The following is a 26,826-nucleotide window of genomic DNA, read 5'->3' as shown; positions in this document are numbered from 1 at the left end:
GATGGCATTCTGGATCTCTGGCTCACCTGGGAGATGAGAACCCAATAGCTGCGGCTAGCAGCAGAGCCTGGAGAGGCAAGGCTTGTCCCCCCGCTGGGGGCTCTGCTGTGGGGGCTTTTCGAGGCCAGGCCCATCGCAGCCCCGGAACTCAGCTACTCCCAGCGAACCTCAGAGCCGCTTCCCCAGGCAGCATATAGCTGTTCCACCCTGAGGTCCTGCACAGACAGGTGAGACTAGGCTCCTGCTGCTACTGCTGAGAAGGCAGAGTGAGCATGTTCACAGGGCCCAGGTTGCTTTTAACACTATTTGGCTAAAGATGGACTCTGGAAACTCAGCATTAGCCTTCCACAATTTAAACCCACGGCAGCTCCTCAGCTGTTTCCTCCCGGGCCACAGCCCCACACTTTGCTCCTCTGCTCCTGGCTGGACACAGGAGGATCAAACAGCACAGGGTGAAGACAACCCACCCCTGCCTTCACACAAGCTGCCTGCTCCTGCCTGCCCTGCCAGCCCACCCTTCCTCCTCCCCAGAAGGGGAGGTGGCAGCCAGCGTGGTGGGGCCCAGGAGCACTGCACAGCTGTGATGGACACAGCCTTAGGGCGAGCAGCAGGGGCTGCAGGACTGTCCAGCCTCCCCGAGGCCCCTGGCAGGAACAAGGCACAGGGTGCAGGCTCCTGCCTGCCACCTCACGTGTACTCTGTCTTCCGGATGTAACTGGAGGGCACGTAGCCCTGCTTCCCATGCGCCTCGGCCAGCCACCACTCCCTATTGCCCGTGATGTCCTCAAACTGCAGGATCCTGAGTCTCTGGTTAGCTGACACGCTCAGCTCGTTGCTGTTTCGGCCTTTGAAGGTGTAGAGAGCATAATAGACCTGCCAGACAGAGGGACAGAGGGAGAGTGTCAGTTGGATGGTCATGCCATACAGCTTTGCTGTCATATTGCACAGGACGTGCGGGCTTTTGTTCCTCTCCCCAGACAGCGACAGCCCCAGCCGCATCCTGGCCTCTGACAGAGCTGCCCCCACCACCCACCCCCATTTGCAACCTAGTTCTCTGCCTCTGCACCTCTGCCACTGGGAAAAAAGGTCTCATCCTCCACCTCAGCCCTTTGGGACAGAGCAGCCTTCACCTCCCACCTCTCCCTGGTTGCTGCCAGGGAGGAGGATGATTCAGGCCCCACTCAAGCGAGGGTGACAGCCCTCAGCATCCCCAGCCCCCCAGGGTGGCTGAGGGCTCACCTGATTGCCCTCTGACTCACTGCTCTCCAGCCCAGAGTCTCTGTCCTCCACCGAGGGCACGGGCCTGAGATGCACTTTGGTGGGGTGCCCGTTGCGAGAGCTGGGGCTGCAGCCCAGCTCGGGGCGGCTGTAGCGGCGCTGAGATGTCACTGTACCAGCCTCCAGTGGGGCTGTCCTGTCACCAGAGCCAAGCTGGGGCAGAGAGGGGGAGTCCGTCTCCGAGGTGGGCTGTGGGGACTGGGATGGGTCTGCCAGGGAGGCAGAGTCCTGCAGGGGTTTCTGACTGAAGGTGACGGCTGCCCCACTGGGGCTGAAGGTCAGCGTGGTGTTGCTGTGGGGAGAGGAGCTGCTGTGCTCTGACTCATTGGAAGAATGGCTGGCCACAGAGACGTCCGACTGGCTGCGGCGCGGGTTGTAGGGCTTCAGAAAGGAGCTGTACACAAAGCCCTTGGTCACTGCGGAGAGGAAGAGGAAGGGAGCTCAGATCGGGGACCAGAGGAGGGGTGTCACAGTAGGCGCCAAGGGCAGGGAGCAGCCACCTACCCCCGTTGTCTATGAGCCAGCGATTCTGGCTGCCCATGGGGTCCTTCTTCTTGATGACACCCACAATGTCTCCTTCCAGCAGCGAGACATCCAGGTCTTGGGCAGCATTGAAATTGCGGTCTGCCTGGAAGAGACTGTCTGGCGGATAGCGGGCCAGGAGGGCAGCTCGGATGTCATCTGACTGCAGGAGGTAGCTAGGCTGCAGAGGAGCAAGACAGGCATGAGTAGTTTTCCCAGGCTCTACAAGCCCTGACATGGGGCAGAGGGAACTCACCAAGCCGACAAGAGGCTGCCGCCGGGCAGACTGCCGTTCCACACTCTTCCTTTCAAAAGGCTTCTTGGGAGCTGCCTGGGACTCTGGGAAGAAGGTGAAGGCCTGGAGCTGCTGGAGGACACGACTGTGCTCATCCTGGAAGATGGCAATGAGGTTCCCCTCCCTGCCCGACACCTTCAGCAACTGGAACCAGAGCAGGGTTGGGGGTCATGGTTAGGTGACAGCTGCTGGGAAAAGTGGCCAAGAGCTACGGCAGAGACCACACCAGCTCCCGGGCCAAGCGGTGCTCTGAGTCCTGCCTGTGAACCGAGTCCTGCCTCCAAACCCTGCTGCTAGCAGCAGCTATTGGGTTCTCATCTCTCAGGTGAGTCCTGCATCAGGCCCAGATTTGCAGCCCTGTCTGGACCCAGCTCTGAGTGGTCCCCAAACGCATGACCTGAGATTCTCCCAGGCAAATGCTCTCCTGCCGCTTCTCCAGGAGCAGTCAGAGCCTCCACCATCTCTACACACAATTGCATTGTGTCCCTGCAATGCCTGCCCTGACAGCATCCCACAGGAGCCCTCCCCAAGGCACTCGGGGCCTGAAACTGCAGCAGCAGCTGCTTCCCCCGCAACAGGATGCATCCCACAGAGGCTCGGGGACAAGCCCTGTGCAGAGATTAGCACTCCACTGAGTCCAGAGCACTGGCTGTGCTCTGGGAACCCACCGACAACAAGGGTCTCAGCTCCTCCAGGGCCAGGCGCACGAAGTCACAGTATGCCTCAGCATAGCCCCGCACACAGCTGGCAAACAGATCCTTGGCGAAGCGCAGGAACTTGGGCAGCTCGTCTAGCAGCTGAGCATTGAGGGCCTCATAGTTGTTGCGGGCTGACTGCAGCTCCTCCAGTGTTCGCTTGTCCTTCAGCTTCTCCGCTCGCTCTGTGCAGTTGTGAAAGTCAAGGAGCTTGTCGAAGCGTTTCTGCACCAGCTTGTGGGGCCCTGCAAACATGCTCAGCAGCTGGTTCAGGGGCGAGCTCACCAGCCGCTCCGTCCGCTCTTTCTGGGGGGCAGAGATGAAAGGAGCACGTGAGATGAGGTGCCGTGAACACCAGCAGCTCACCCTCCAGTGCACAACTTCCCCAGGACAGCATAGGGTCCATCTTCCCAACAGTACCCACCAGAGCTCCAGAGATCTCTTCCAACAGATACTACTCTATAATCTAAGTAAATGTGCCAGCATGGGCAATGCTATGGGAAGTACCCGAACCACTTGCATAGAGAGCTGTAACACTTCAGGTAGGGCTGAAAAAATGTGTACCTATACTCAGTACACACCATAAACCCACAGGCATCAAAGCTCTCAGGAGGGAAGAGCTACATGGGGTGCTCACACCTCTCCCAGGCTGCGTTACCCTCCCTGCAGCCTCCCAGGGGCTGCCCGTCTGCAGCAGGCCTGCAGGGAAAGGGTACCTCCAAGCATGCGAGAGCACAGCCTCACTCACGAAGTTGGAGAAGAGCTGGTCACTGATGAGCCGATTCACTTTCTGGAACTGGTCTAAGTCCCCACTGCCCTTCTCCGTGCACAGGTCCCACATGCTCACTGCTGCCAGCGCCTTCATGCAGGCTGATTCCTGCACCAGCGACACCCAGTCAGCACAACTTGCTGCCCAGGAGAAGAGGCCTCCCAAGGCAGCCCAGACTCCGAGAGGCCTCCCCCAAGCAGGGCTGAGGTCCAGAGCACTGGCCAGAGGCACTGCAGGTATACATCATGCAGGCAGGAGGGGCAGTGCACAGCGAGCCCCAGGGGTTAGCATCACACCCAAACTGACTCACCCGGACATGCTGCAGGTAGAGGGAGAGGTCCCGGATGAAGGACTTGATCAGCCGCTCCTGCATTCGGAAATTTTTCTCTGTCTCCTCAAAGGCTTCATCCTTCAGCTGTGAGAGAAAATGGCTCAAGGGAGGCAATGCAGGACTCCAGCACCTCCCAGAGCATGAGATGTGGGGCCTCCTGCCCACAAGCTGGAGAGCAGAGATGGGTGGTTCAGCCCCTAAGCTCACTCTGCCTTGATCAGAGCCACTCATCGGGGAAGGGGTGTGGGGGGCCAGCAGGTACCACCAACCTCCTCAAGCACCACGCGGTCTAAGTGCACCTGGCAGCTGATGTGTGTTACCTGGGGCGCAAAGCCTGTGAGATGCTTGAGGTGGCTGCTCACACGGTTAGATTTCTTGATAATGGAGTGGAAGTTGAGCTTGGAGATCTTCTCCATAAGGCTATCCTCATCCCCTTTCCGGTACTTCAGCACTAAAGAGATTGATATAGAAGTCAGAACCCTTATCAACACAATGCCCATGTCTTACAGTGCCTCATCAACAACTGCCTTGCTGGTTCTCCCCTTCCCTAAGCCTCTGCAGTCCCGAGTGCCCCACATATCATACCATACACCATCTTGATATCCAGCACTGTGCCACCTGTAATCCCCCGTTTGGCTCTCAGTATGCCCTATGGTTTGTAGACCCACCATTCAAACTCTTCCATAGGATTATGAATAGCATTAGCATAAGATGACATAGGAGATGGCGTACAACACTGGACATACAGAAGGCATTTATGTTGCTTCTTTAGCAAATATGAGCAGGCAGCCTATTGCCATCTCAGCTTCAGTGGAGCTATGTGGAAAGAGTAAAGTGTAAGACTTGCACGAGTCAGGGGCTTCTAAGCAAATACAGGGCGGGTAGCCAGCAGGTCAAAGGGAATCATCAGGATGGGCTCGGCCTGGCTGGGAGGAGGTGGAGGGGGATCTGCTCACAGCCGGCAGCTACTTGAAGGGCAGCTACAGAGGTGATGGGGCCACACTCCTCTCAGCAGTGCCAGGCGATACAATGAGGGGCAGTGGCCACTCAAGATGGCAGCTTGGGAGCTTCAGGGTGGATCAGGGAGCACAGCTTCACTGTGAAGGTTGTGCATCCCTGGCACAGGTCAGCAGAGAGGCTGTGAAATCTCCATCCTTGGTGGTCAGTGACAATCGGCTGGAGGGAGTGGTGGCCAATCAGAGCCAATGTCACAGACAATCCTCCTCTAAGCAGGAGGCTGGACAGGAGATCCCAGAGGGCCCTTGCAGTCAGTGCCTCTGCGATTCTGTCCTGTCTACAGATACAACTTCAAACTTAATCTCCAAATCTCAGTAAGACAGAGACTGTTCTAACAGATTAATTCCCTACTTGTGTTATTTAAAATTGCATTTTTTAACTTTAAATACATATTCTTTTGTCTTATAATTATTTTTATTTTCATTTAATAGCCATGTGGTCATCAACTACATACATTTCATATCTCTGTATCACAAGAAACAGCTAAAGTCAGATGTATACTGCATTACTGTACATATCTCATGCTCAGATTTTTAAATGCAGCTCTTCTACTGCCCTGCTGTGAGGGCACAGTCTATTGGGAGCAGGTTCCCTCTACAACTGTGGTTGCCAGCTAAGGCTCAGAAGTCAACACATGCCAACCTCAACACACCCACTCCTATCCCTCAGCTCCCCAGCTTTACCTAGCTACTCACCCAGGTCCTTCCGGCGCTTGTATTCGTTGATGTTGACGTTGATTTCTTTGACTGCGAGGACAGCAGCTGTGAGTGGTGCCTTGTCAGGGTGAGCCTCGGGTGTGGTGCTCAGCAGTTCCATCAGCAGCAGTGGGTACCGCATCACCCTTTGCACTGGCTTGATGAGGAAGGAGCCCAGGTTAATGTAGTTTGTGCAGCCCCTGGGAAGTTGGGACAAAGGAGATGTACCAGGTTTCAGTCCAGCTCTGCCACACAAATTCTGCCCCCTCAAACCAACCCCAACCAGACCCAGAATACCAACGCCTCTAAATCCACTGTACTCCCTAAGTCACGCCACTCTCATCTCCAAACTCACTGCACTCCTGAACTCCCAGAGATCTCAGATCAACCCCAGATTTCCAGACCTCACTCACACCAGGTGACCCTTCCCAGCCAGGATCCTCTCCATCATCAGACCCACCGCAAAATCCCACACAGGCCCAGCCTCAAACTTCCCAGAGTGCCACTTGCCTCAGACTCTGTCCCACTACCCAACTGCCCAGATCTGAGCCCCACTGCAGGACAGAGTGACTGTGCTCAGGACCGTAGCCAGCGCAGGGCTCTTCTGGCTCCTTGGGGCTGATGGCTCCAAAACCTGTTTCCTGCCCAAGACCTCCCCTCACCTCATCACCTGCCTGGGCTGCCTGACTGTGTAGCCCACCCATTGCCTCTGCTGCGATCATGCCACAGACACCCTGTGCCTCCCAGACGTGCTTCCATGAGGCACCATTAGGGCCCCCCGACATGCACCCAGCCAGTGCCTGGAGGTTAGTTACAAGTGAGCAGCCAGGCCAGGACAAACAGACAAGCGGGTACTAACAGGAAGGATGCACTTACCACTCACTGTACAGGCTCCTGCCGGCCCACAGAGTGACGAAAAGCAAAGAAAAGCAATGGGTTAATGGGGCGGCAGGTGTGCAATCCCTCAGCCAGTGCCCTCGCCCCATCCCCCAGTGATGTTGCCAAGGCAGTGGGCAGCCCTGACCCCCCAGAGCAGCAGCCAGTGCTGCCGGCTCCCAGGGCATTAACCTCCACAGGCTGGAGCCTGGCAGCCACTGAGCCAGGCAAAGTGGCTCCTTTCCTTTCCTCACTGGCCATGGTAGGGCAGAGCTTCAGGAATAGGAGCCCTGAATCCAGGACATGCCACCTTCTCTGTACCTTGGTGGCTTCTGCTCAGTTTAAGGGGGCCTACAGGTGTCCCAGCACCTATGCATTGGGGCAGGGGGCCATTTGAACCCAGAGCCTGGTCAACTACGCACTGACATAGCCAGCCCCTCTCCAGTTACCACCTGAACTGTCCAAGCACTGCTGGCAGAGGGGCAGGGATGTTGGAGACTGACCCCCCTGCCCCAGCCTGTTGGCCGCCAAAACCAGAGGCTCCAACCTGAGGCTATCCAGCAGGTCCAGGAGTAGTTTCTGCATCTTCTCATCTTTCTCATAGGTTTCCAGCAGTGCGATGGCCTCGTCATGGTTCTGGCAATACACCCTGTAGATGCTCTCCAGCTCTGCACGCTGTGCCAGGAACACTGGCCCTGCACACAGCAGCAAAGCAGGGCTTCAGTGTCTCCCGGTTGCCAACTGGCTCCAACAACACTGGTGTGTCTCGTGGTGACACGCCCAGTGACGCCCTTCCACGCACACAGCTCAAGAAGACAGCATTACTAGAACAACCAGGACGTCCCCTCATCACCCACTAGTACAGAGAGATCAGTCAATCCAGCTCTCCCAAGGATGAGGAGTGGGGACACTGGTCACTGGAGCCACACGGAGAGCAAAGGCACAGGCTGCCCAGGGCCTGAGCGGCAAAAGCTGGCAGTGCAGGAGTGAGGAGTGGGGCTCCCTTCAAGGCAAGGGGCCACACAGGGCCACAGGCACCATGTTTTTCAGCATAGCAACCCATGGGGCAACACAGATCTCCTTGGCTTTGCTGCTGGACTGATGAGCAGTGACAGGGACCAGCAGGGAGGAAGCCCAGCCCCAGTGATCCTCTGCCACCATTTAAACTGTTCTGCCCCACCACTAGCAAAGCCCATCCCAGCCTGCTGAGAAAAGGTAACAGCAGAATTCATACCGATGGCATCCGAAGCCTCCAAGGTAGACAGCAGCTGCTTGGAGAAGCTAATTACCACATGGATGTTTCCAAAAAGACCCTCAAAGTCTATGTTCTGCATCTGGGGAATGGGAAAAGAGATGTCCTGGATGGGGGAACATGTCCCAGTCAGACCCAACAGCCCACCCTGCCCTCCTGCAACCCATCAGTCCTCAGCTTCACAGAAGCCAGCTGGTATGACCTCCTCCCATCACAGTGACTTCTGTACTCAGTCCCTCATCCCCCAATGCACTGAAACTCTCACTCCTTATGTGTCTTACCCCAGTGTCCTCCTCTTTCCCAGAAATTTCATCCCTGCCTCTGTGCACCTGTTATTTTCCCCCTCCTCCCACCGACTCTGTCCCCATGCCAAGACCCCATATTTTCTTTCTCCTGACAATGAATTTAACCTACAAACCAAATGAAGATGAACATTTCCTGCCCCAGGAAACTAATCTGTGATACTTGCTGCCAGGTCTCCTGCTCTCAGCAATGGTAAGAGCTCAGCAGGATCCCAAAACAGACGGGCTATTTCTATGAGTGTAGGGAGCAGCAAGAACCACCCTGCTCCCCTCAGCATAGCTAAATTACTTCTGTGGTTTCCTGTGCTGCTGCTTGGCTGCTTCCAAGAAAAAAGTGGACTCAGTATCCTCACCCCATCTCACCAGTGCCATATCGTAGCTGCCCCCACACTCCTACCTGTGCCTGCTGCAGGGGCACCATGATCCTCTCCACGCACATCTCCAGGTCTCGGATATAGTCCCGCTCTGTCTGGAGCAGTTCCTCAATAACCTTGGACCTTTTCTCCAGCATCCTTTGCTCTGGGCTCTCAGTTGCAGCAGAAGATGTCTCCAGGGATGGTGTCTGGGAGGACAGGAGCGTCATCTCTGCAAGACAGACAAGCAAGATCAGCATCCTCCAGTGAGGATGCAAGGACAGGAGACAAGTAGCACCTGAACTGTGCCACATGCAACCTGTAAGACTGCCAAACATGACTGTTTGTTAGAGAGCAGGACTGCCCACGCAAGGACATTTCTGGAGAGGCTATCCCCTGCGCTCCCAGCCCCAGGGCAGCTGGGAGCCCCGGTCTGCTCCCACAGCTCACCCTCGCAGCACCAGTAACGCCTCAATGCCCTGGCACTGGGGCAGCAGGCACCAAGTAACACAAACCTGCTCCAGACTCATGCCCCAGCGCCAGCCAGGTCCAGACCCCACTCCTACCCCCGCTCTCCAACTCCACCGCTCCAGGAAACTCCGTGGGGCTGAGCAGATGGGGAGCGGAGCCCTGCTCACCTCCTCACCCTCTTCCGAGCCGGGCAATGGCGGCTGCCCCCTCCCCTCAGGCTGGGAACTGGGTCTCCATTCTCCAGCCCCGGGGCATTTCCATCTGAATGGCCGAAAAGGCCTCGGGCACCCACAATGGGGCTGCCAGCGGCAAAGCCCGGAGCTGGACCACGCCGCGCAGCGCCGGGAAGGCCAGGGTGGCCGCGGCCTTCACCAGCAGGCCGGGCTGGGCACCCAGAGGCCCGGCAAGGCGGAGGCCCGGGGCGGCTGGATGCACCCCCATGGGCGGCCACGCTGCCGAGGCGGGCGCTCCCGGGGCGCAGAGGCCCCCAGGCCCCCAGCACAGCCCAGGGACCTGCTTTGCGCCAGGCTACTGTCGTCCCCCCCGCAGCAGCTCCCTGGCCCTACCCTGGCAGGGTGCCGGGGTGCTCGGCACGGCAGCGTGGCTGCCCTGCCTGCCGGGCCCGGGGGCATGCAGGCGGCTGGCCGCCCTCCTCTTCCCTGTCCCAGGCCCCCGGCAGCCGGTTTTCCTCCTGGTTTTCTGTCCCACCTGCAGCTCCCAGGCCAGCCCAGCCCCCTCCAGTTTTCATTGAGACATTTTATCCCCAGCAGATTCCTGGGCCTTAGCCATTTCTCTACCCCACCTGCCTGCTTTTAAAAGTATGTGCCCTCTGGCCAAAAACACAGCAACAGTACTGCTTGCCGCCCCCCCCCCAAAAAATTCAGGACAGCCCCTCTCCAGCACCTCCCCGGGACTCCCCTCTGAGGCAGGGTCTGGCCCAGAAACACTCAGCTCTCCCACATTTTATGGCTGCTTTGCAGAGCTGAGGCCCACGGGACCCCCGAGCCCCTTGCAGCACCCCAGCCTGCCTCAGGTACCTGATTTAAGGCCAATTGCTGATCTGACAAATGCCCGTCCACCCCAGCCATCTCCCACAGATCCCCAGCTGCTCTCTCTCAATGGGATTTTATTAGTTGTGGACATGCCCCAACTCGGACATTTGTAAAAATATTTTTGCAGGACAGGCACTCCCACCTCTCTGACCTCTCCAGTTACAGCCGTAGGCAACAGCGGCTGAGCCTGCGGGAGAAAATCCTGCCGCCGGCTTTAGCTCTAAAAGCAGGCTCAGCTGGACTCCCCAGGACACCCAGCAGGGCTTGGGACTTACCCTGGCACCCACCATGCACAGCCCCAAGAGACCCCCATGCTCCCAGCTGCTTCTGCCCAGGTGCTGAGCATGTCCCTGCCCGCCTGCCCGCAGCCCCCAGCCTTGCCCTGCCAAGGTGATGGCAGTAACCAGGAGCAGTGTGAAACGTGGGATGGGAAATTGCTGCCTCAGCCTAAGCATCCTGCCTGCTGCTCTGCCAGGCTTGACTATTTGCGCTGAAACAGCCCAGGAAAGGGAAGAAACACCGACTTGGCCCATAATTAGCCGAAACTGTGCCACTCTCCAGCCCTTCCCGTTGCAGAGCAGCAATGACAAACAGAAACCAGCAGCATCGGCATCGAACAGCAACTTCCTGCAGCTACCTGGGCTAGGAAGAACTGGCGTGCCTCTTGCACACACTTCCAAATCAGTTCCAGACACTCCCTCAACTGCAGCAAATGGGAAACCTGGCTGAAACACTGCTCAGAAGATGCCCTCGACGTGGGAGGGAAGATACCCAACTGTCTGAGCAGGCATCTCTGTTGCACTGCCTTGAAATCGAGCCTGGGGAGAGCCAAAAAGGCCAGCTCCACAGAGGAGGATTTAGCAGCACAACCAACACTATATTTAGTGAGCAGTTACGACATATTGGGAAGAGCAGATTCACCAACTCCTCCTGGCAAGCATCCTTAAAAATACTCCCACCAGTGCCACCCTGCATAAGGGAAAAGGCTGGTTTTGGCTAAGCCAATGGCTCTCTTGGCTCTCCAGCAGGTAAGTCCCCAATACGAACTTTATCAACTCAAATGCAGCAGGAGTCCGCGAAGAGGGCCTAGGAACAGCCGCTGGGTTTAACATTTGCTGTTTGCATTTCCACAGCATCTGCAAAACCTCAGTAGCACCAGGCCCTGCCATGCAAGGTCCTCTACAAACACCCAACAGGGATACACTGCCGGAGACACAGCACTTGGAGCCTGAACAGGACACAAGGCAGAAAAATGTACAGGAGGGACAAAGGAACACCAAGATAATACAGTCAGCAGGTCTCTTTAGCTCAAAGACTTTAGAAAGTAACAAGAAATGAGTTATTTTAAAGATGGATTTTTTTTCTTAAGGAATGGCACTTGTTCTGCAGGGGAGCAAGCTCAAGTGGGAGGGCAACATGGAAGAGGCAGGAAGGTGTTAATTTGCAATGCAAACAGGTGTGTGAAACCCAGAGGAGGTGGGAGGGTGAGCTGATACCACAGCATGGGGTGGCCTGGGAAGAATCTTGAAAATGAAGACCAGCCAGAACAACAGCCAGAAATGAACCATGCAGCAGCATTTGGGAAGACAAATGGAAAAGATTACATTTGCCTTGGTCAAAGAATAGGATTTTGCATTTATCCCCAGGCAAAATGCCACCTGATGAAGCTTTGTACAGGACATCTCGGGAGTTTACTGTACCACCAAACAACCCTGCTGTGCTCCCAGCTTTAGCCATAGCTAAATTACAGCCACACAATGTGCCTGGCTACAGCTCACTGAAATGGAGCCGGGGATGCCCGGTGCCGCTGGTGAACACAGCAACTCCCCATGCTCCACTGAGCAAACCCCAGGCTAGTAAATCTAGGTCAGGCCCTTTCAGAGAGTGCCCTGCGGCGAGGCTTTGACTGACACTCGTGAGACTGCCAGCTCCACGGCACCCTTCCCCTGCAAGTCTCAAATCCCCACCTGTGGAAGGGAAATTAAAACCTTCCCTGCACAGGTTTTAAGCCCACAGTAGTCACCAGCTCAGCTTGCCTGACCTGGCACAATGCTGGCCGACGGTTCTACCCACTTACACTGTATCAGTGTTTGCATTATTTTGAAAACTTATACAGATTAATTCTCCTCTGGCCTTCTTGCTCTTTCTGAGCATTTAAAGTTTTGTTTAAAAACAAGGCTGTGCTGCAGCCAAGCCTCTTGGGACTCTTGCTGTTTATCACTAGTCCGGCATCCTCCTTCAGCAATGAACTCAAAAGTTGTCCTGCCTCTTTCCAAACACTTGCAGTTCAAAAAATTCAAATATAGAATTTAATATTTGGCTCTTCCATCTGACGAATATGTCTAATACTTAGGGTTTGTTTCTGATGCATTTAAAAACTCTAACTTTTTGTATTTCACACCATCTCTTGTTGATTGCCATCAATTTCTTTTTTCCTGTTCGTCACACATTCTTGTATGTCTAACAGCAGCTTCCCTTAAATGAGGCTTATTAAGCATTTAACTAAACCCACCCATTTCACAGCAGTGGGTTTTGGTCATCTAGTAAATGCTTTCTAAACAGATCTCCATTTTACTTCACAGATTTTCTATTTAAATGTTACCTTTCAATCTGAGTCATCATGCCCATCTAAGATGTACACCACAGCTGGAACAGGCTCCGTTAGCCTGCAGGAATGCAACTGGTATTTCTAATGAAGCCACCAAATTCCAATCCAGTGACAAATTCATGTTTACCTATGACACGGATGCCAAATGGGCATTCAGAAATACATTTCCAAAAACAATGTTCTCAATCACAATTTTCAGAGACTCAGATTTTATTTTCTTGTAGGTTGCATGAGCTCTGCAATCTGCCTCTCTAAATTAAAGCCTCTAACAACATAATTTTCTGTATCCCCTTTGGTGAATTTGCGACAAGTCCCTGGCTCTCTGGATTGGCTTGATGGTCTGTGACAGCCTCCTATGAGCGCCTGCTTTTGAGCTCTGCTAGCTTGCCTGCTGACGCATGGGAGATTCAACACCGACTCGTAACCCTGCCCCTGGCAGCAAAGTGTCAAGATGGAGCACACTCCCACCTCTACCCTTCCTGTGGAGGCCATGATTTAATATTGCAATCGCACAGCTCATCCTGCTCGTCTCAGAATAGCACTTTCACTGACTTTCTTCCAATTAACGAAAACTTCTAATTCTTATTACCCAACCTCCTAGCGGGAGTACACACGCAATTAGAGGTTTTCTCCCTGCCCCACTCTGGAAGCGGAGTTGACCCATGAAGACCAGATCCAATGGGATGTGTGCCTGTCATGCACAGGCTGGGGGGCTCACCCAAAGGGCTGCATCACCCCCCAACTCCTCCTCACCTGCCAGCATCCTCCGCGGCACGGCACAGCCTCGCAGTGCACCCAGGCTGCTAAGGCAATCTGAAGACGGACATGCTGCCCATCAGTGCTGAGGACAACCCCTCGCACCGGGTAGGTAAGCACGAATCTCTGACTGGAGCTGCACCCAGCTGTGCGAGGCGAGCCCGGCCCCAGGCTCACAGCTCAGCAGAGTCAAGCAGTGACTCAGGACAAAACAAACCAGCTGCAAATATTTGAAGTATGTGGACACCAGGAGGGGAGGAGCCACTGCCTACCATGAGAAGAGAGGGGATGAAACTAGGGCAGGGAATAATTAATCTGAGCAAAAGGCTAAACTCGCTGCCAGGAGCAGGATCTGGCCAGGGTGAAAACTCTCACTCTGGACATTGGTAATAAGCCTGTTAACAGAATATATTCACTGCTCCAAAAGCAACAGACTGGATATATTCAGTGCCTCATTGCTCCTTAGGAGGAAGCAGGGGGTGCAGCAGAGAGATGCCATGGCATCTGTGGGCATAGCAGCCCACAGAAGGGAATTCAGCCTCAGCAGAGTCCTGAGGCCATGCAGCAGGAGATAAATCCAGACAAACCATAAAAATGAGCCGAACAGGAACAGATTGAGGACACCTCTCCAGGGCCACTGGAACAGCTTGATGTCTCAAGGATGCCTGACGCTGAACCTGCTTAGTGGGGACGTCTCTACGCCAGGTAAGATTACAACCATTGCCCCAAACAGCCTGTGGCTGTCCAGACATGAACACAGCCCCACTGCATTCAGTGTGAACAGAGGATGGTCCCAACCCATGACGCAGGAAAAAAAGTGAAGTAATATGATGGTGTACAAAGAGCTAACCTTCTAAAGCTGAAGCAGAGCATCAACAAAAGTGTGAGCAAAAACACTGATGGAAAAAAGAATGAAAGCTTGAAGTTCTTTAAAAGGGTGTTTTAAATAGATAATCCAAAAAACGTGGTTATGAGTTCAAGAGAACAATATTGACGAAAAATCTGTCCCGGGTCTGTGCTTCAATAAAGGCAGCAAATATAAATAAATGAATGAATACAGAAAATCAGATAATAGACAATAGACACACCAGGAACTCTGAAGTACAGAAAAATGAGAAAATAAAGATATCAAGAAAAATCCACGGATGGCAGAACTCAGAATTCAGTTTTCATTTTTTAAATAAGGAAATAAAATGCTACTTTATAATAGACTTTTTTTTCCATCCAGGACAAAAGAAAGCCTTTCAATAACACAATCCCACAAATAAGCAGAGATAGTAAAATATTTGGTAAGTTTGGCAAAAAGGCAGAATTATACAATAAATATTCTGTTTCTTTCCATCTAAAAAGCAGAAATAAGACCTTGCTAACTGGAACCTCAAAAACCCATTGCCAATGGAGAATATCCAGAAAAGAGAGCATTCCTAATCAGGTTCATAATATTTTTAAAGTAAATGGAAAATCACTGCCATCATGTAGCGAACTGAACATCAGTTCAACAGGATTGCAAGTAAGATGAGGCATATGAGTCACTGAGTGACCCAAGGTATCCTAAATAAGATGGAATTATTCAAACCAAGCAGGCTTAATGCAGACGAATGCATTAATGTATTAATGGGGACAAGAAATGCAGCCACACGCAGGACTGTATTCTGGGGAGTAATGCTTCTGCTTGGTCAGCCGAAACTCAGCAGGAGTTCCCTGAGTGCTGCAGAGGCAGACCGGGCCCCCGGACAAGGGCAGAGGAGTGCAGCAAGGTAAGCCTCTGTGCAAGCAAGTGCTGACACCCACCCAGCGTGCCTCATGCAGCTCTGAAGTCCACTGTTTTAAAAGAGTCTGAACTAAAAAATGAACGATCATCAGGAAGAATAAACACTGAAAGGTCTTCCTCTGAGTCTTTGGCATGAGTATTTTAAGACTATTCACTACAAAGAACTGAAGACTGAAAGATTACTTAATTACAGTACCTGCCTGAGAAGAAAATCCATCAACTAAAATGCTCTAATTCAGCAGAAAAAGGTTGGGGTTCAGAGCTGAAAAGCAACACATTAGCATGCAAAACCTTTAAGAGTGATAGTGACTAAGCAGCAAAGCTATGACAGGCGGGTTCTCCTCCTGTTGATGTGGTAGGCAGACACATCTGAGTCTCATCCCAGAAGAGATGCTCTAACCAAGCAGCTGTCACCAGGCTGCACCGCAAAGCAATCTGTAAGAAGTGTAATAACCCCGCTTATGGAAAAGATCAGGCCATGTCATCTCTACCAGGGCTTTCAAGTCCTAAATTCTGTTACTTTGTGGACAGGAGGAGGAACCTGGGAGAGAAGTAGACAGCATTAGAAAAGGCGCCTGGAGCACACACAGAGGGAAAACCAGAGCCGACTTTTTCCCACCAGCTCAGCAGGAGGGTGTCTGCTGCCAAGCGCAATGGGAGGGCTTGCGGGGAGGCTCCCAGGCGCTGGCAAGGTCTTACATTGAGGCAGCTACAGCAGTAAAACATACAGGCCAAGGAAGGCTGTTGCTGGTGCAGCACTGTGCCCCAGCAGGTCAGGAGGAGGAACGTAACAGGGAATTGCAGCCAGAAACAGGCCACAGGACGGACAGACAGTGTTTCAAAACACCTGGAGCCTTCCTCTCTCCTTTCCTGCTGTGGGACACTAGCCCTGATGGCGAGGGCATCCTGCCCTGCACCTCCCACAGCCACTCCCGTGCCCCTGAGCTTGCCACAGTGGGGATAAAATCCAACACTCCCTCCCAGTGCAAGAGCGGGTGCTCGCAGTGTCTCATTTAACATCAGAGGAGCGAAGGCTCTCGCCAGGCATTGCAGTCTGTCCCCCCTCCTCTTCCAAAAGCTGGCCAGGCCAGCACTGCGCCAGCCTCCTAAGGCTTTGTGGGCCATTTCCCTCCCCGCTTTGCTCCTGGCTCCTCCTAGTTTCCCCCCTGCCCTTTGGACATCTTGGCACTGCAAAGCCTCTCCCTTCCCTTGCCCTGGGGACACAGCCGAGCGAAGTCCCACCCTACCAGGGCAGCCGAGAGCGCAGAAATCCAGCTGGGGGAGCCTGCTTAATCAAATATCTCCAGAGGACAGATTTCATGCTGTTTAAGCCAACAGGCAGCCACAGCCTCCTGCTTTGCCACCTCTTTGGCCACTGCACTGCGGTGCTGTTTTCCTCTGCGTTTCAACCCCCCCTTCATGGAGAGTGCCCAAGACAGACACTGGCAGGAAGACCACAGAAGCAAACAGGTTTTCAGGCACAAGGCTGCCCAACGGGCAGGCCAGTACACCAAGAAGTGCTCTTTCACTGTCTGCCCAGACCCTACCACCTTGCTGCCCCTTCCCCAACACACACTAATATCCCTGCAACAATGAGCCAAGCCCCACAAAGCTGTCTGCAGCTGACTCTGTCCCAGCCACGGTGTCAACGGGATGATTCTGCTCATGCCAAGACAGCCTGAGCCCTCCAGCTTTGCTATCTCTCCAGCTCCAGGGTGCTGATTGATGGGACTGGAGACCCAGGGATGGCTCGGGGACCCAGGACACATGGCACACAACTGCTGTAGCATGGGCAAGGGACCACTGCGGTACTGAGTGGCTGGCGATGCAGAAGGTACCATTCCCATCTGCGACAGCCCCCAACATGCAGGTGCCCTGGTGTCCTGCCCACGTGTAATCACGCAACTACAAGTACTTGCCCTCCGTGTCCGTCCGAGTGCTACAACAACAACTTCCCCTATTTCCTGCTTTGTGCTGCCTGCGGACAGCTGTCATAATCACCCTCTGTAGGGTCAGGATTTGGTTCCTACACACAGAATCCGTTCACAATGGGTTATAAAAGTAAAACAGGCAGCGGGAATAACCCCAGCACCTCACCCTTTCCCCCATGAGGCACCTCCTCAGGGCCCTGAGAAAGCAGACAAATCAGGGCGACAGGTTTTAGGGTGTACCCAAAATACTTGGGGCACAGATGGAGGAGTGACCAAAAGGACTGCAGTGAGCTGCGAGTCTGTGCCACCTGGGCTTCCCTCCCACCTGCGCCTCTGCGAAATGGGGGCAAGAGCCCTTGCAGGACATGTAGATGACTGTACAGAGGCATAACGATGATGATGTCCATTTCAGGAAGCTCCAGGGTTTCCCATGAGAGCCTGGCTGTGCCAGCCACCTGCCTGTGCCAGAGTCCTGGTGCTACCCCAGTGCCAGGGCAGGGCAAACGCACACCCAAGGCAACTGCCCAGCATTTCCCCGCGTACCTCGCTTCTCCTTCCTGGTCTGCACAAACTCCGAGTGCCGCAGGGTGCTGGGAGCCGTCCGTCTGTAGAAGCTGTTTCGCTGCAGCACAGAGCCCACCCTGTTTGCTTCCTCGGCCTCCTGCTCCCAGACCTGGCTCCAGTCTGGCCGGCCCGTGCGTACCCTCGAGTGCTCTGCTCTGTTGCTGATTCTGGCTGGCATCCTGGGCCCTGGGGCTGCTCCTTCCAGCTCCCCATGGCCATTGTAGTCCACGTCCTGCATCTTGGACTGTGTGTAGCAGGTGCCTGACCCCAGGCTTACACTACCATCACCTGAGGACCAGACTGCAAATGCCGGAGCTTCACAACCTCTGTCCAGACTGCTGTGGTCCATGGCATGGCCTTTGGGCTGCCTGTGCCGCTCAATGTCTTCTTGGTCTACTTGGTCCCTGACACCTATATACTGCCTTTCCTGCTCTCTATATGCCCCAGAGCCTCCATCCTCTCTATACCACTTTCCCCCTTCCCTATATACTTGATTGCCTCCATCCTCTCTATACTGCCTTCTCCTCTCCCTATGCTCCCCAGAGTCCCTCTGCTGCCTATACCACCTTTCCTTTTCCCTGTAATGTCTTTCATCCTCTCTGTAGTGCCTAGGAGCTCTGTCCTCCTGATACCACCCTCCCCCCTCCCTATACTCTCCAGGGCCTCTGTCCTCTCCATACTGCTTTCCCCCCTCCCTATGCTGCCCAGGTACTCTGTCCTCTCTGTACCGCCCTTCTCTTATCTCAGAACTACAGTCTCTGTATTCAACGCCCTCCTTCTCACACACTGTATAGTTTCTACCCTCTGTATGCTGGCTTTTGCCTTCCCAAGCACCGTCTGCTCTTCTGCAGTCCGCATAGTGGATATCTCCCTTCCAAAAACCTCCACAGTCTCCATTCATGCTCCGTCGGTCCACAGACATGCCCTCCCCTCTCCTGTAACCATCCCAGCCGCTGTCTGCTCCCCGGCAGCCTGGGTACTGTCTCCTTGCCCTGGGTCTGTCATTGTAGCGAGCCTCACCGCGCAGCGCGGCTACCCCAGCCACGTCCTCTCTCCACATGGCACAGCAGTCCTCATATTCCCAGCCTGGAAGCCGCAGCTCCTGCCTCGGATCCTCCACGCCATGTTTCGTCCCGGGATAAGTGCACATAGTCCTGCTGGGGTGCGGTGCAGGTGCTGACTCCCTTTGCTACCTGTTCCCCAAGCCCAAGCCTGGGTTGACGCCGCTTCTCTGCTCTGCTCCAGCGCTCCCGTCCCAACTGAAACGCAGGTGCCACTTCCTGAAACCAGCCAGCAAGGGTACGAGGAGGTGTGGGCCCAATCGCTGCCAGCCCCGGCCTCCTCCACCTGCGGCCCAAAGTAATCAGTAACCAGCCCCGAGGACGCAGGCCGAGACTGGGCAGACTCTCACCGCCCAAACCGGCTCCGCAGCTTTGCCAAAGCCTCTCCGCAGGCGCAAGCCTCTCAGAGGCAGAGAAAAGGAGGGCTCTGGAGCATGCAGAGGCCCTGCCCCAAGACCAGCGTCCTCAGGGAAGGGAAATTGTGTGTGAGATCACGGGAAGCCACAGACCAGAGGTGGGATACCTGATCTCCTTCCCCTGCTTTCAGGGTCCTGCTGGCATGGAGGCTAAACAATGCAGTCTAGGCAGAGACTGGGCTCTGCTCCACACCTCACCGGGGGAAACTGAGACCTTCAGGCTGCCCCTGGCTCAAACCTGATGCTGAGCCCATCCTTTTCCCAGCCCTCACCCACAGGTCCTGCGAAGAGCAGGAGAGGAGCAGCTCCCTGCATGACAGAGCATCCCCGAGCAGTGCCTACACAGTGCCATGCAGCCATAGCTGCCTGGTTCCCTGCTCCACAGCAAACGGCTGGTCCACCTGCTGATAGGAACAGGCTTGAAGGGACTATCTGGGTTGTGGAGTCCAGTGCCAACACACAATATAAGTTTCCAGGAGGCTATAGAAACACGCACTCCAGTAGTGCCTCTCACTGCAGGGCCCACATGTTCCCAGTCTTCCATGCCAAACACAGGAGCTCCTATAAGAAACCACGAGACGACCATAACACGCCCTAGACAGAAAGTCCATGGATGTCATCCGTGTCTCAGGTTCTTGCAACACCTGTTAGGTATGCACAGCCAATGCTCCCAGCTGGTAGAAGACAAAATTAAAACCAATGGCCCCTCCTACTCCAACTGCAGGAGGGCAAGCGCTAACCCTGCCCAAGCCTGGTAATCAGTGAAACCCCCAGTGTGCACACAAGACACACCAAAGAAGCAACCTGCAGATTTTAAACATGTATTTTAGAAAACCACATACTTTCTGCTCTTCCTTTGGCTCCCCAAAGGACACAGCAAGGGGCTGGGCTCCCCCAAGACTATGCCAGCCCTACTTTGGTTGCTGGTCAATACTTAGGGAAAGCTTTTCTCCCTCCTGTGTGCCTCCATGTTCCTCTAACGGCGGCAAGGCAGAGGCCACTCCTGAGGCATGGTGCAAACACGTTTTGCTGAGCCGATGCAACACCGCATTACTGATCTGGCCTGCTGCACTGACGTTGGGCTACCAAGCCTGAGACATGCTCTTTGGCCACACTCAGATGTGGCAAGAGAGATGTGACAGAGCTTGGGTAGGGCACATCTTTATCATAGGACCAGGGAAGCTACTTATAAAATCTCAGGTTTCTTGAAGTGGTAAAAAAACCCCTAAGACTACTAAGGCGGTAACTTGACAGGTAGTATGTCTCAGAATAGTGTGTTAGTTCCTGTCTAAAACTTCCAGTTCCAGTAACCAACACGGCACAGGTTCCGCAGGACCCATCCTCTGTCAGAAAGCACCAGGACAGTAGGACACATTTTCCAGCACTATATGTCCCATAAGAAAATTTTCCTTGATCCAGCCTAGATTTTCCTCTTCCTGCCTTCAAGTTATTTCATCTAGACTCAAATCCTCTAAGCCTCCTTCCAAGCATCCCTCTCGCACGCCACTGACATGGAGGCTGTTTGTCACCCTGTTTCCCTGGTGCACCCATATCAGCCTTCATTCCCATGTGCTCTGCATCAGACACGATCCTGCAGCAAAGCGCCTGGGCTCCCCAGCGCTGATTAAGCAGTGGGAGGATGGAGGCAATGAAGTCAGAGTGAGTAATCCCCAGGCAGGAGTTGGCATTTCACTCCACCTCCTGCATGCAGTGCCCACGTTTCCTGGACATCGTGGGTTTTGGTAACAGAACTGCAGTGTCAGAGCTCCTGGGAGAAGCTAGGGAAGGGACTGTGGGAGATGTACGTGGTCCCGCCTTTCCACTTTGTCTACTGTAATATCAAGTATAACGTAATTAACAGCACTGATCTTTATATGGCATCTTTGGGTTTCAGAGCCCAAATGTGCCGATATAATCACGGCAAATTTCTCCTCCCTGCGTAATTTTTCTGGGCTACATGGACAAAAGTCACCTTTTCAGCTACAGACATGCCACAATTTAAAGGTCTTTCTGGCTGTTGCCGACAGTGCAGCGTCATTTTCCTGTCCTGGACTCCACAGACGGCAGGAGCACAGGGGCAGGCTTTACTTTTTGCCCACTAACCCATTGCACTTGCAGGCCAGGTTCAGTGCCCTTCTGTGCATCCCCTCTGATTTGAGTGACAAGTCCCCAGAGGTCTGTATCACCACCAGAGCAGAAACGGCAGGAAACCCAGCACATGACAGGCTGAGGGCAGTCACACCACAGACATCAACTCAAATCTCAACTGCAGGACCACCAGCAAAGACACTCTGAAGCTGCTGCTCACTCCTACAGCTGAGAGGGGATGAGGCAGGGAGGTTGAACCTGCAGCAGCTGTGGTTTTGCTTGAGAGCAAGGACACACTGGGAATGGATCAGATGGGGGCTCTGGATGTATGGTGGGGCTGGAAGAGGAGATGAGAGAGTTGGAAGGAAAAGGGGGTGGGGAAGGCCAGGGCTGAGGGATGTCCAGAGAATGACACTGTGGCTCTCCGAGACAAAATCATGATGATCTGTACTGCAATGATGCTTACAAAATGACCAAAATCAGGAATTAAAGAAGGAAATAAGAGACTGGCTCCAACAGTGCCTATACGCAGCAGGGGCCAGCTGTCCCCCTGAAGCACCCCCATCCCACGCTGCTGCAGACTCACCTGTCAGCTCCTGCAGCTCCACGCTGAGGCTCTCAATGTTGGAGTCACAGAAATCAAGGTTTTCCAGGGTCTCCGCTCTCACCAGCTCATCCTGCTGCTCCTCCAGCATCAGGCTTAGCTCAGCACGAGTCTTGCCATAAGCCTCCAGATCTCGCTCCACCTCTCCAATCCTAGTCAGCAGAATGGAGCGGGGGGAAGCTGATCCTGCCCGTGTCAAATCCTCACGTCCCTCCTCCACCCGCTGCTCCTGGGCGCTGGACTGAAGCTGTGCAGGGGCGATGTTTTTCCGCTGGTTGCTTGATGGAGGCCGGGGTGCAGGCCGAGAGGGCTTGACCGAGAAGGACAGAGACCTGCCTTTGGGCACCTGGCCACCCACTGTGTGCACAGGGGTTGTTGCAAGGCTGCTGGGCCGAGGAGGAGGTGGCCTTAGGGCCTTCCTCCTCTCTGGCTGCCTGGCTTGGGGGGCACACTCAGGAGACCCACGGACAATGTCCTTCTCAGAGCTGTAGTCCAAGATAGAGAAGTGTCGGGAAACCTTGTCCTGCTCAGTGCCAGTAGCTGTCAGACTCTTCTCAAACTGCACCAGTTGCTCTGTCAGTTTGGAGTCGAGGTCCGTGCAGCCGTCTCCCTGTGCTGTGAGTGAGCAGCATTCCCCCCAGCTCCCAGCCCATGTGTCCAGGCCTACCTGGGCACCCCCCAAGCTGGAGGAACAAGGTTTGGACTTCTCCTGTTGACCATCCACCCAGTCGTCCAGGTCCTGGGTGCTGCTCCGGCTCTCCTGGGGTTCAGATGCTGCCCAGCTGTTAGGAGAAGAAATTGCCTGGCTCCTGCAAGAATCTGGTGGGGAGCAGGGAGCCTGCAGGGGCACAGTGGGACTGTCTCCATCATGTTCAGGCAGGGTGTGAGTTTCTGAGTTTCCTGGGGAGGCTGAAATGGTCCCCCCAGGCTCCAACTCACCTGCTTGGCCAGGCCTGTTGCCCTGTTGGGGAGGCAGCTGAGCAGCAGGGAGAAGGCCGTTGACTGTCTTTGCGCGGTCAAAGGGGAGTGAGTCCGCTGTGCCTTTGGGACATGGCCCTTGGTGTCCAGTGCCAGGAAAGGCCTGATGCTGTTTCAAATCTGTGCCAAGATGACCCTCTGTTCTCCCCACTGTGTGAGACAAAATGGTGTCAGGCTCAGGGTGTGCAGCTGAGCCATCCTCCTTTTCCCTGCCATCATTCCCTGGCAAAGGAAGAGCTTTGGAGCAGGTGCTTTCCGGGTCTTGATGGATGGTGACTCCAAAGCTGCCTCCACCTTGGGGATCCCCAGCACCCCCCTTTTCCCTGCAAGGCTCAGAGGCTTCCAGCCTCACAAATCTGTGTGGAAAGATGCCATGTTTCCCTCTCAGCTCCCCCTCCAGCCAGCCATCTTCCAGAATGCCTATGATCCGAATCCTGTCACCCACATCAAAATCCAATTCCTTGGACTCCAGGGCTTGGAACTGATAGAGGGCAACACCATAGGTGCTCCCTGGCTCCTCTTCCTCCTTGGAGGGCATCACCACTGTCCCATTGGTGTCACAAGTCTCTGTGGGTTCTGGATCCGCTGAGGTTCCTGCTGCTCGCAGAGGAGTAAGCAGTTCCACAAAACCCTCTGGGAAGATGCCCCTGCGGCCTCTGAGCTCGCCTTCGAACCAGCCAGGCTCTGGGACACCAACAATGTTGATCACATCCCCTTCTCTGAAGTCCAGTTCCTCCTCCAGCTGAGCAGACAGGTCCATCAGTGCCCGGGCTTGGCCCAGTGAGTAGGCAGGCACCTCCAGGAGAGCACTCTGGGACAGCTGATGGCTCCGAACTGAAAGGCACAGCTCCCGCACACATGATGAGGGGAAAAAGCCCTTGGAACCCCAGCTGCTTCGGCCCTGGAGCCAGCTGGAGGCCAGGGACCCCCCCAGGATCACCAGGTCTCCTGCAGGGAATGAGACACAACAGTTCAAAACTGTCCTCATGATTGCTTCCCACCTCTTATTCCTGCATCCCCGTGTCCTTCCTGGCTGTGGGTAAGGTCTGGCACTCTGCATAGAGTGCAGTGTGTGTTGGGGATGCACAAGAGCACAGAATGGAGGTAAGCCATGAAGCATCGGCAGCCTCTTGCACACGCATATCTAAGATACACAGTTTTGGCTGCCAAGCCATGAAGGTGCACCAAAGCTTTGATTTCTCCCCCAAAAGCAAGTCTAAGATTTGGGGCTGGAGGACAGTTAAGACAGCTGTAAGTTTACTACGATCAGACGACTCCAATATTTGGAGTTTCAAGAGTAATGATAGATCATGAGAAACCGGTATCAGAGTGGCAGAAGCCCAAAGGTCCATGGTGGATTTGACATGACCCATGTTATGAGGTATTAGGAAATTTCCTGCCTCTCCTGCCACTCTAAGCAGGATGCTGTGACTAGGTTCATGCTTCTGGAAGGACAGGTGAGGGCTATGAGATGCAAAGCAAAGGAAGGGAATGGAGATTACCTCTCTGCAATGGCAAGCTCCCTGGCTCTTGAGATGTGAAGTCACTGATACAAACAAACAGTTTTTCTCCTTGCTTCAAAGGGGGAATATCCACAGGTTCCACAAAGCTGCTAGGAAACTGCCCTAAAATGAGAAGAAGTTGTCAGCAATGAGTTTTCCTGTAGCCCACCACCACTCCCTCCACCCCCCTTCCAGATTTTGGGATCTATTAATCTCTTGCTAAAGGAAAATAACCAGCTAACCAGGGTGCTTCAACAGCATGGTGGAAGAGCAACGAGTTTGGGAGTCAGGAATTCCTGAGGTTTTAAATGCTTAAGACACAACAGAACAAAAAGCTCTGTGCCCTCGGCTCACTCCAGGCAACCAACAGGCCGTGTTCCTTACTGGGACTGTGCCATCAGCATGGAGTTTCTGGGAATAGACATACTAGGTTTTCTCTGCTTTCATTGCTTGCTTCCCAACTCAGAGCCATGATGAGGACTGAGAGATCCAGTAGAGCTGGACCACGAGACCAGTGTCTTGTGACTGAGCACATCCACCTGGTGCTCCTCACTCTGTAAGGCTTGGCCCCCGCATGGCCTCAGTGCAGGAGTCAGGCCACCACACTCGGCATGGCCACGTTTGTGAGTCACAGGCTCTGTCACAGCTTCAGAGCTGCTGAGGCTCCAGGGATCTTCCCCACTTTACCACCCCTGTGCACTGATTTCACCATGGCACCCATTCCTGGATACCCAGCTATTCTGAACAGGCCACAGCTAGATGGGGCAGCACACACTTGTTGGCCACCATGAGATACCACTCAGCTGCTAATTTCAGTCCTGGGAGCACAGGATGTGGTAGAGCCCACTGCAAAGGCCACTAAAAATGTCATTCCTATCTTTTATAATTTGTGGCAAGGAGATATGATGGAGTATGGGCTAGTAGCCCTTCCAGCATTGACTCTTGATGACCCAATACAGCATCTACGTTCTCCAATAAAACCTGGAGACACCATAACCTAGACACTCGGAACTTTGCACTGGGTTTAGACAGGTTGGCATCTGTTGTCATTATCCTGAGGTGCAACCAGCAGCCCACAGGCTGCCAGCCTTGGTGGCTTCCTTCACAGTTTTAGCCAACTCTACCTCTTTTTCCATGTCTTAGTTTCCGGCTCTGTACGTGGAAACAACCTAATGCTGTTAGAAAGAAAGTCATAGAGCTACATTAATTATTCCCCATAGAGTATTACGCATTATTATTGGTAGGCTGCAGCACCTCCACAGCTTCTATTCAAAAGTGCTTTTTCAATCCCCTACAACTTTAGCTTAGAAAACTGGGCAGAAAACTACAACAGCTGTTCCAAGGGAAAGCAGGAATGCAAGTGGGTTTTGAGTTAAAGGTCATTAAAAACAATTCCGTTTGACTTCAGTGTGTTTCTTTATCTTTGAGCTCTGACACACATCTGTTTATTATTCCTTAATAGCTTCATTTGCTTGAGAACAAGCGCATCAGTTATGCTGGGAGACAGAACTGTGCTGAAGTAGCTACTGGTGATTTCTGCAGAAGTAATTTGTGCCCAGTGACTTCAGCAGCCACAGGATCAGGCATGTGCTCATTCAATGCCAGTTATCAGCTATGTGGAACACAGGAGAGAAGTCCTCCTCTCCACCTTTGCTCCTGTCCATCTTTGTTTTAGCCAGGAGACAGCCCATGGCTGTTAGCAGAGCCCAGACTGCTGCTGCAATAGCAGCCCCATCTCCATGGCCAGGGATGAAACTCCAGTCCCACTCTCATGCTGAGGACAGTCAGGCTTATGCTTTGAAGTGGCCTGGTTTTCATCTCCCTGAGAGCTCATGCATCCTCTCGACATCAGTATTAAGATGAGAAAGAGCTACTTAAAAAGGGACTTCACTAAGAGCATTTTGCTGCTTCAGAAGTTTTTCACACCCCTCCAAAAGTGTAACAGACCTGCACACTGCTTCAGCCACCCAGATATTGATGGCAGCTTGTACGGGAAAATGCTTTAAAGTGGAAAGGAGGAAGTGGGGCTGAGTCAGAGGGCTCCGGGAGACACACGGACTCTGTCACTATGTCTCCCACTGACTTGACCTGACAAGGTCACTTGGATGTGGATGCATTTCCACTCTCAGTGCATGTGTTTCCTCTCTCCCCTTCCACTGCCACAGCAGGTCAGTGCATAAACTAGCTGGGAAATGGGCTGTCTCACCACAGAGGATGGAGCAACTAGTACTGTGAAGCTCTCATCTCCTCAGGAACTGACCCTCCACTAATGTCTCTCAAAAAACAACAAACAAGCTGTCTGAATAGTTGATGCAAAGCTGACAGGCAACCAGTGGCGGCCAACCCGCACACTCAATCCCATGCAAAGTCCCATGAAAAATTTAGTAAATCAAATGTGGCCTTGCACAGCACTGGCCAAGGGAAGGTGTGCTCACGGAGTGGATGTTTAGCTGGCACATCTATGGATCCAGGTGCAGGCATTTCCAGCTCTTACCTGTGACACCTTCCTTCTTGCCAAGGAGCCAGAACTCATCCACCACGGCCAGCACCTCGATGACATCTCCCACGAAGAGGGGGAGTTCTTCAGAGACGCTGGGACAGAAATCAAAGACTGCTCGTACCACGGAGCCAGCCTCCAT

At 53.8% G+C, this 26,826-nt stretch overlaps 1 protein-coding gene across 1 annotated transcript; it reads right to left on the bottom strand.

Annotated features, from left to right (window-relative positions):
* Positions 1-73: 73 nt before the first annotated feature.
* DNMBP (dynamin binding protein) lies at positions 74-26,826 on the bottom strand. Its single transcript, XM_059821105.1, has 16 exons — positions 26,682-26,826; positions 24,188-24,310; positions 21,690-23,633; positions 8,424-8,617; positions 7,713-7,806; positions 7,026-7,173; positions 6,479-6,496; positions 5,603-5,802; positions 4,211-4,341; positions 3,870-3,974; positions 3,539-3,667; positions 2,764-3,096; positions 2,057-2,239; positions 1,783-1,981; positions 1,240-1,694; positions 74-873 (listed from the first exon to the last, which is right to left on the bottom strand). The coding sequence occupies exons 1-16, from the start codon at positions 26,824-26,826 to the stop codon at positions 688-690; spliced, it is 4,587 nt and encodes a 1,528-aa protein (XP_059677088.1). The 3' UTR covers positions 74-687.

This window comes from Gavia stellata, chromosome 9 (genome assembly GCF_030936135.1).
Source record: "Gavia stellata isolate bGavSte3 chromosome 9, bGavSte3.hap2, whole genome shotgun sequence".
Taxonomy (NCBI): domain Eukaryota; kingdom Metazoa; phylum Chordata; class Aves; order Gaviiformes; family Gaviidae; genus Gavia; species Gavia stellata.
This window is presented reverse-complemented; position numbering and strand designations above follow the sequence as displayed.

What these genes read in the sequence shown, in the direction of transcription:
- DNMBP (XM_059821105.1), bottom strand. Translation starts at nt 26,826, where the DNA reads ATGGAGGCTGGCTCCGTGGTACGAGCAGTCTTTGATTTCTGTCCCAGC. An exon ending in GGCAGCCTCTTGTCGGCTTG is followed by an intron (nt 1,982 to 2,056) that starts GTGAGTTCCCTC and finishes GCTCCTCTGCAG; the next exon opens with CCTAGCTACCTCCTGCAGTC. An exon ending in GTGAGTCAGAGGGCAATCAG is followed by an intron (nt 874 to 1,239) that starts GTGAGCCCTCAG and finishes TCTGTCTGGCAG; the next exon opens with GTCTATTATGCTCTCTACAC.